We start from the raw sequence: 9,799 nt of genomic DNA, 5'->3' as shown, positions 1-9,799 counted from the left end.
GAATCCACAACCCAAGGGCTTGGATAATTGAAAGCATAAGAGTGACGGTTGACAAAATTAGCATATGCTTCAGTAGCACGGTGTGATTTGGACCTACATACCTTTGCAATGTGACAAAACTTATAACAAAATTAACATTGGACCCGTTGATTGTTGCTTTTTGTTGTATTCTGCTGGGTGAATGAATTGTTATTCGGGGCAAAAAATTGCTTACGAGAGTTGTAGGAACCTGATGGAGTAGTGTTCCTATGATTGGAAGAGTTAGGCTGTCTAATTTTGGGACCATTATTGGTAGAATGCTGATGAAGTTGAGCAGTGATCATGGGTGTGTCGACCTTAGGTTCTAAGTGTTTGATGAACATCTCTTGTGCAAGGAGCTTATCAATGAGCTTCGAATGTGATATGATTATCGCGTGCTCTTATTACTGCAAATAACTCCTTGTACTCGGGACCTAGACCACTCAAGACCTTAATGACAAGTTCTTCGTTGTTAACGGGTGAACCGTTGCAGAAGAAATCATCTGCAATGGACTTGATTTCTCTCATATAATCACTAATTGAATATGCGTTGATGAGTCCACAATTTGGGCTTATTTAAGGGTATATTTTAATAGAATTAGTGTCCTTAAATGCATATTTTTTCTCAATAACTGATGTAAACCCTTGAGTATCAGTTATTTGGAATTAGAGACAACACATGGACACTATTGGGCAAAATGGAACAAAGAAAGCCTTAGGAATGAATTAAAAAAGGCCTGATGATTGATGATGTCGATCAACGAATCGCCAATATCATTCAGCAAAACGCCAAATAGCCAAGATATCGCCTAAAGTTACAGAATGCTGGAGCTAAAATGGGGGCAAATTCGGTGAGCAACAACCATATATTCGACGTATCGCCGATCTAGTCGGCGAAGGAGAACCAGGTCACCAAAAGTATGAGAAGATACAAACAAGTGCTGATAGGAGAGATGGAAGGATAATGGGAGAATCACAGAGTCATTCGGCGATACCGACCTAGATCGCCTAAAGTTACAGTAGCCAGACCAAGAAAAAGCAAAAAATGAAGGCGAGATGAAGAGTAATCGGCAAATCGCCGACCCGTCAGCGATAGTCGACTTACTTCGCCGAGTAGCCCGTAGCAGTGACATTTCAGAGTTGTTAAATTAGTTTTGGCGAGAGAGAGGAATTCATTCAAAAAGGGAAAAGCAAATTATTTAGAGAGAAAACACTACCAAAGGGTTGGGGGAGCGATTCTAGCAAGATTTTGGAGAGATTTTGTAAGAGAGAAGATTATCAATTGAATTTCATCTATAATTCTCATTTTGTACCCAACTATGGGAGTGATAATTAATTTTGATCTTTTTATTTTTGAGATGAGTGGCTAAAACACTTTACTTAGGGTTTTGATCATGAAGCCAATTGTTGAATTTACTTAATGGGTGTTTGTTAATTGCGAAGAATGGTGCTAATTTGAATTGGGTCTAAGTTGTTGTTGTGTTTTGAGATTGATTTGCGTTACTTCGTGTGCCAATTTCAATGTTGTGCACTTGCTCGAGAAAGAGGTGTGAGACCAAAGTGTCAATCTTAGCGTCCTTAGCAGTGCGTTTCTTTAGTTTCAGCTCGAGAGAGTGAAAAAAGGAACCCTTCCTTTTTATCTAGCTCGAGAGAGTGGATTTAATGAGGGTAAAGAGATGGGTTTCATTCAATCAGTGTTGTAGTTCGAGAGAATTCAACATAGAAAAGGTAATTGTTCGAGATAAATTTACTTTATATATGGTTCGACCTACCTACAACAAATTAGTCCATTATGAGCAGTAATGTTTACCCATTTGTTGAGATTCAATAATTGGCTGATTAATTCCCCAAGTTTTACTTTAATATTTGATTGCTTGTGTTGAGCTATAAGTTTGAATTGGTAGTTAAAACCCAGAATTTGAGATTTGAATATTAATTGTGCAAGAAATGTTTGATTGAAGAGATTGTCATTGCACTTTTATTAAAGTAATTCAAAGGAAGCACTACTCCCTATGGGATCGACCCCAACTCACGTAGTTGGGTTATTATACTGAAGAACGATCGTTGGCATATAGTATTGGATGAAATGCCACTTGATACGTTAATCAAAATGGCGCCACTGCCGGGGAGTAGCATTACTTAGAATTCTTTGATTGAAGATAATGTCTATAACCCAGCTCAATCGGGTGGGATGGGTGCAATCTGCATCCCATGAATTGATAAGAGTGCGATGTTTGAAGTCACTAGCACAACTCTTCATCTTCTCCAAATGAGGGGAATATATGGAGGGCTAGATCACGAAGAGCTGTATGAGCATGTGACAAATTTTACTGAGGTTTGCAGCCATTTTTCATTCAAAAATATGTCTCAAGAGTCAATTCGGTTGCGGTTATTCGCACTGTCCTTAACAAGAGAAGTTAATAAATGGTTAGCCGAGTTACCAAACAATTCCATCACATCATGGGAGGAGCTGGTTGTAGCATTTAACACAAGATTCTTTCCTCCATCAAGGATGATGAAATTAGAGATTCAAAGTTTCAAGTGACGGGAGGGAGAACCCATCCATGAAACGTGGGTGAGATTCAAAAAACTCCTACTTAAATGCCCAACTCATGGTCTACCAAATGAGTTGTTACTTCAATATTTCTATCGGAGTCTAGATTCGGTTAATAAAGAAGTAGTTGATCAATTGGTACGATGAGGAATAATGTTACAACCATTTGAGGTAGCTTCGTTTCTTCTGGATGAAATGACTAGGATAAACCAAGCAAGGTACACCCAAGAGGATCAGGTCTCTCCATTTCATTTTCGATTAACGCAAGAACAACTTGATAAAGAGAGAGAGATGAGAACATTAAGAAGATGTTAACTCAAATGGAAGTTCTACAAGAGCACATGAAGGGGACGTTTGGAGTATTTTGAGTTGAGGAGGGTTCTTCTTCCGGTTACTCAAGGCCGTGGGAGAATCAAGGTTGGAACTTCAAAAGATATGAGGAGGGTTTCCACCCACACCATCAACAACAAGGTGGAAATCAAGGTTGGAACTATAAAATGGGAGAAGAACCAAGAAGATATCATCAAGATTGGGCCGAGCAAGATGATTATTGGAAAAAGGTATATGATCATGAGGAGAACCATAATCACTCAAGTGAAAGCCAAAAATCAAATGGGAGTGCAGGCAGCCCCCAGGTGAATGATTTATTATCACGCATACTTAATAAAGTTGAGGGGTCGGATGATTTATTGAGAGGAATGAAAGATGACTTTTCATCATTAAACAATAAAGTAAATTCTCATGCTGATGCCATCAAAATACTTGAAGGACAAATGAGTCTATTATTAGCACAGTTGACATCAAAGATATCGATGGAAGATGATGAGAGAGGGCTAGCTGTAGTTACACGTACCGAAAAGGTGGCAATAGGCAATGTGATGGGAAATGAAGATACTCAAAAGCATGAAGAATGTAAAGGCATGGAGGAACAACAATCACTTATTCAACAAAACCTTGCTAAAGAACCGCAAAAAGAAGTGGAACAACTTGTTCAAATTCCAAAAGTTATGCCACCTTTATCCAAAATACCTCCACCATTTCCCCCAACGCTTAAAAAAGAAGAATGAGGATGAGAAGTTCAAGAAGTTCTTGTCGGTATTTCAAAAGCTATCAATAAACCTTACGCCGGTGGAAGCATTATTGGAAATACCGGGATATGCCAAGTTCATGAAAGAGCTAGTCACAAAAAAAAGGAACTTGGACTGTGAAACAATTGAAGTGTCCCATAGTTGCAGCGCAATCATGACTAAAGATATGATCACAAAAAGAGAAGTCCCCGGGGCATTCACCATCCCTTGCACCATTGCCATGCTCCAATTCGCGAAAGCTTTTTGCGACTTGGGGGCAAGCATCAATTTAATGCCCTATGCAATATACAAGCAACTTGGTTTAGGAGAACCGAAAGAAAGCACCATGAGACTCCTGATGGTGGACCAATCAATCACACATCCGATGGGGATACTCTACGACATCTTGGTAAAGGTAGATCCGTTCATCTTTTTGGCTGATTTTGTGATTTTAGATTATGAGATCGACGCCGAAATCCCCATTATTTTAGGAAGGCCATTCTTAGCCACGAGGAGAGCATTGGTGGATGTTGAAAGTGGAAAATTGAAGTTTCGGGTGTACGATGATGAGGTAACATTCAATATTTGTAAATCCATGAAACACCTAAGTGATATTCATGTGGTGTCTACTGAGGATGTTATTGATGAGGCGGTAGCTAGTGTGAGCCATTTAATGTGCATGAATAAACCACTTGAATCTGTGCTTACTAATTATGATGAATCCGAAGTTCAAGGCTATGAGGAAGTAGTAGCTGCCTTAACGGGATTACGAGCATATTCAAAGAATCTAATCAAGTTGGATATTGACCTAAAAAATAAAGAAAGTCCTCCTGCAAAGCCGTCAACTGAGGAACCACCTAATTTGGAATTGAAAGTCCTACCCTCTCATCTCCAATATGCTTTCTTGGGGAAAACAACACTTTAACAGTGATCATTGTAGCTGATTTGCTTGAATGGCAGGTGAGTTTACTCATTGAAGTATTTGGAAAACATATAAAAGCTATAGGATGGACCATCGCTGATATAGTGGGCATTCCCTCTGGTATCTGTACTCACAAGATTCAACTTGATAAGGATTGTATGCCTAGTGTAGAGCATCAAGGAAGATTGAACCCACCAATGCAAGAAGTGGTAAAAAAAGAGATCATTAAGTGGATGGATGCAGGTGTGATCTACGTTATTGCGGATAACAAATGGGTAAGCCCGGTGCAATGTGTACCCAAAAAAGGAGGTATCACTGTAGTCCCAAATGCAAACGAGGAGCCGGTGCCGACTAGACCGGTGACCGGGTGGAGAGTATGCATGGATTATCAGAAGCTAAATTCATGGATTGAAAATGATCACTTTCCAATGCCCTTTATGGATCAAATGCTTGCCCGGCTATCAGAGAGGGGATGGTAATGCCCCAACGACATTTTAGCGTTGCATGTTATCCATTTTTTCGGACATGGTAGAAGACTCTGGAGGTATTCATGGATGACTTTTCAGTCGTATGAGATACATTTGAAGAATGTTTGGCACACTTGGGGCAAGTAATCCAAAGATGCGTGGAAACAAACCTGGTTCAGAATTGGGAGAAATACCACTTCATGGTGAAGGAAGGCATAGTTCTTGGGCACAAGGTGTCACAAAAGGGATTGGAAGTCGATAAGGCAAAAATTGAGGTGATGGAAAAATTACCCTCGCCGATTTCAGTTAAGGGTGTTCGAAACTTCTTGGGACACAACGGTTCCTACCGAAGGTTCATTAAAGACTTCTCAAAGATTGCTCACCCCCTGTGCAAACTCTTGGAGAAGGAAGTGAAGTTTTATTTTGATGACGCTTGTATGATGGCGTTTCGATGCTTGAAATAAAAAATAGTATCCACCCCAGTCATTATCAGCCCTGATTGGTCCGAATCTTTCGAAGTGATGTGTGATGCTAGTGGCACAGCACATAGAGTGTTATTGGGGAAAAAATGCAACAAGCTTTTTCACCCAATTTATTATGCAAGCAAGACTCTAAATAGTTCTCAACGTAACTATACCGTCACCGAACAAGAGTTGCTTGTGGTAGTTTATGCATTTGAGAAATTCAGGGGATACTTGTTAGGCACTAGAGTAATTGTTCACACAGATCATGCTGCACTCCGTTACTTGATGGCAAAGAAAGATGCAAAACCAAGGTTGATAAGGTGGGTGCTACTATTACAAGAATTTAACTTTGAGGTCAAGGATAGAAGAGGTTGGAAAAATCAGGTGGCTGACCATTTATCGAGGTTGGAGGGCAAGGAGAATGATAAACCCTGAAACTGATATAGACAATTCCTTCCCTGATGAACAAGTGTTTGCAATCTCCCTTGAAAAAAACCCCTGGTATGTAGGTTTCGTAAATTACATTATCTGCGGACTAATGCCAGATGAGCTGAACTTGTACTAATGAAAGAGATTCATGTTCAACGTTAAAAAGTACTTCTGGGATGAACCTTACTTGTTTCGATATTGTGCAGATCATATCATTAGAAGGTGTATTCCAGAAGAAGAGGCGGTCCATGCTTATCATGCGTAACCAGTGGGAGTCCGCCATAGTTGTGTGCGTACAATCACTAAAGTTCTCCAGAGTGGATACTACAGGCCATCCCTCTACAAGGATGCATATGAATTTGTAAAAGGCATGAGTTACCCCCGACTCCTATTTTAGAATTGGAGCTATTTGATGTTTAGGGAATCGATTTCATCGGCCCCTTTGTGAGCTTGTTTGGAAATAAGTATATCTTGGTGGTTGTAGATTATGTTTCCAAATAAGTGGAGGCTGTTGCACTTCCAAACAACGAAGGAAAAAACATTGTCTAATTTTTGAAACGCTACATCTTTACGAGATTTGGCACTCCTAGGGCAATTATTAGTGATGGGGGATCCCACTTTTGCAACAAGTGGTTCTCTGCTGGGGTGAAATACAAAGTGGCAACGCCATATGATCCCCAAATAAGTGGCCAGGTTGAAGTGTCAAACCGGGAGATCAAAAGCATCTTGGCCAAACCGTGAATGCCAACAGAATCGATTGGTCTCGAAAGCTCTATGACGCACTATGGACATATCGAACCGCTTACAAAACACCTATTGGGATGTCTCCTTATCAACTAGTTTTTGGTAAACCTTGCTATCTACCCGTTGAGTTGGAACACAAAGCATTGTGGGCATTGAAAGCTTTAAATCTGGACTGGAGAAAGACCTCAAGGGGGAGAGTGGAACAGTTAAATGAATTGGATGAATTGCAATTCAGAGCTTATGAAAGTTTATCCTTCTACAAGGAAAAAATGAAGAAGTGGCATGATGCTAAAATCCTTAGGAGGGAGTTTAGAGTGGGAGACTGGGTGTTATTATACAATTCACGACTTAGACTCTTCCCAGGAAAGCTCAAGTCCAAGTGGTCAGTACCATTTAGAGTGAAAAGAGTAATCACCAATGGCACCATAGAAGTTGAGGGGCAAGAGGGACCTGCATTTAAGGTGAATGGGCAATGCTTAAAATTATACTTTGGAGAATGCCATGAGATTTCTTTAATTGAGGAGGTGTACCTGGAAGATACTTGAGAGCATCTTCACGTCGTGCCACGATGTTAAATAAGGTGCTTCTTGGGAGGCAACCCAAGTGTTAGTGTTTTGAATAATGTGTATTGATTTTGCAGGAGTAAGGATCATGATCGAGAAAGAAGTCTTACTGGTGAGTCACTAAATTATTTCGGCGAGTACGAGCACTCGACGATCAGTTCACTCTATGGACAACCGAGAAATTTAGTGAAGATTCCTTGTGACCCTGCTCTACTTGTTTACACACTAGATTGTTTTCATTTCTTGTCAATTTTTATTTATTGTTAATATTTAGCATACTTGCAATAAATACCTGCTATCTACCCACATTGGGGACAACGTTGACTGTTTTTGGTGGGGGTTTAGAGACTGCTCATGTCTAGATAACCTCAACATTGACAACACCCCTTGTTTGTGTGGAATGTAACTGTTCTTGTGCAAATTTGAGTCTCGGTTTTGATCAATATAGATGAATCAAATAGTGCTCATAATCGAACGAGCATGAATGTGCGGCTACGATGAGACCAAGTGAAGTTACATAATCACTATGTGAACTCCTTGCATCTCGGTGTGACTAGCCAAGTATCAAATTGATTCTCTTGTGATGAACGTTGCACACTAGCGAAAGTGTGGAGTCTTGTTTGGCTTTGGTGTCGATGCCTTGTGTAATGAGTTTACTGTGAACCATGCATGATAACACCTACAATTTGCCCCGTTGGTCCGGGCGACTAAGTAAGGCTATCTCTTGATATGATCTTAGGCAACTTCGAAGAGTGTGAGCCAATTTGACATATACCTCTTTTGTGGCCTACCTTGTGAATGTGTGAACCTCTTTTGAACACCCCTTGAGCCTTACCTTTCTTTGGAAGAAACTTGATGAAACCATGACCTTTCTTAATCCTCTACCTATAATCCTCTTGAATTATGGTTGATCGAATAGCCAACTTAGGCCAAAAACCTAAGTTGGGGGTGTGGTGAAAAGAGAAGGCAAGTCAGAAAGTGCAAGAAAAGTCCCCTTCAACCCATGGTATTGAGAAAATTGGAACCCCTCCATACAAAAAAAAAAGGAAAAAGTTGTGAAATAAAGTTATGAGAAATGTAAAAGTAAAGGGGGTTTCGAACAATCCATGGAAGTGAATAATGGGATGACTTATGAGCACTAAATAAAATGATGAAAGAAGAGGAAAGGGAGTGTTTAAAGCACCACATTTCACGAGGATGAAAGTCACTGAGCCTAAATGACCATACATTTGCACTCAGCCCCATTACAAGCCTTGAAAAGACCTTTTTGATCTTGAGTGAGCTGAAACAATTGTTGATTGGAAAATACGGGTAAACCTATGAGTGAAAGCATGCATTGTGTTATTCTTTGTGAGAGAAAGTGTTGCATTTGATTTCGGAACTTTAAATGATTAAACCATTGTGCGTGAATATGGAATCATTCTTTGTGTGAGGGCATTTGAATACCTTTGTTGAGCTCGAACTTGCATTTGAAGCAAGTATAGTGAGCTTGAGAATCTTTGACAATGGTGTGTCACAACTTGAGTCTTTGAATATATAATTGATCCTTGCATGAGTAAGTTGAGCCTTGTTGTGTACATTCATGATTGAGTTTTGTGTAGCACTATTTGAGACATCCTTTTTGAACTGCTGAACTTGAGTTTTACTTGAGGACAAGGAAAAGTTTAAGTTGGGGGTGTTAATGAGTCCACAATTTGGACTCATTTAAGGCTATATTTTAATAGAATTAGTGTCCTCAAATGCATATTTTTCTCAATAACTGCTGTAAACCCTTGAGTTTCATGTATTTGGAGTTAGAGACAACACCTGTACACTATTGGACAAAAAGGAACAAAGAAAGCCTTAGGAATTAATAAAAGAAGGCCTGATGATTGATGATGTCGATCGGCGAATCGCCAATATCATTTAGCGAAACGTCAAATAGCCAAGATACCACCTAAAGTTACAAAATATTGGAGCTAAAATGGGGGCAAATTCGGCTAGCAGCAACCATATTCGTTGTATCGCCAATCTAGTCGACAAAGGACAACCAGGTCGCCAAAAGTACGAAAGAAGATACAAGCAAGTGCTGATAGGCGAGATGGAAGGATAATGGGCAAATCGCGGAGTCATTCGACGATACCGACCTAGATCACATAAAGTTACAGTAGCCAGACCAAGAAAAAGCAAAAAATGAAGGTGAGATGAAAAGCAATCGGTGAATCACTGACCCGTCAGTGATACCCGACTTACTTCACCGAGAAGCCCTAAGCAGTGGCATTTCAGACTTGTTAAATTAGTTTTGGCAAGAGTGAGGAATTCATTCAGAAAGGGAAAAAAGAATTATTTAGGGAGAAAACACTACCAAAGGATTGGGGGAGATATTCTAGCATGATTTTGAGAGAGATTTTGTAAGAGAGAAGATGATCAATTGAATTTCATCTATAATTCTCATTTTGTACCCAACTATGGGAGTGATAATTAATTTTGATCTTTTTATTTTTGAGTTGAGTGGCAAAAACTCTTTACTTGGGGTTTTGATCATGAAGCCAATTGTTGAATGTACTTAATGGGTGTTTGTGAATTGCGAAG

At 39.8% G+C, this 9,799-nt stretch overlaps 2 protein-coding genes across 2 annotated transcripts; both read left to right on the top strand.

The window, feature by feature from the left end:
- The first annotated feature begins 5,086 nt into the window (after positions 1 to 5,086).
- Positions 5,087 to 5,492, top strand: LOC125827679 (uncharacterized mitochondrial protein AtMg00860-like). Its single transcript, XM_049507001.1, has 2 exons — positions 5,087 to 5,105; positions 5,149 to 5,492. Exons 1-2 carry the CDS (start codon positions 5,087 to 5,089, stop codon positions 5,490 to 5,492), a joined length of 363 nt encoding a protein of 120 aa, XP_049362958.1.
- Positions 5,493 to 6,742: 1,250 nt separating this feature from the next.
- LOC125827670 (uncharacterized) lies at positions 6,743 to 7,210 on the top strand. The gene has a single exon (XM_049506990.1). It carries the CDS (start codon positions 6,743 to 6,745, stop codon positions 7,208 to 7,210), a length of 468 nt encoding a protein of 155 aa, XP_049362947.1.
- Positions 7,211 to 9,799: the final 2,589 nt, after the last annotated feature.

This window comes from Solanum verrucosum, unplaced genomic scaffold (genome assembly GCF_900185275.1).
Source record: "Solanum verrucosum unplaced genomic scaffold, falcon-dt-bn FXZP01000294.1, whole genome shotgun sequence".
NCBI lineage: Eukaryota > Viridiplantae > Streptophyta > Magnoliopsida > Solanales > Solanaceae > Solanum > Solanum verrucosum.
Note: the sequence above shows the minus strand (reverse complement) of the source record. Positions and strands in the feature narration are given on the sequence as shown.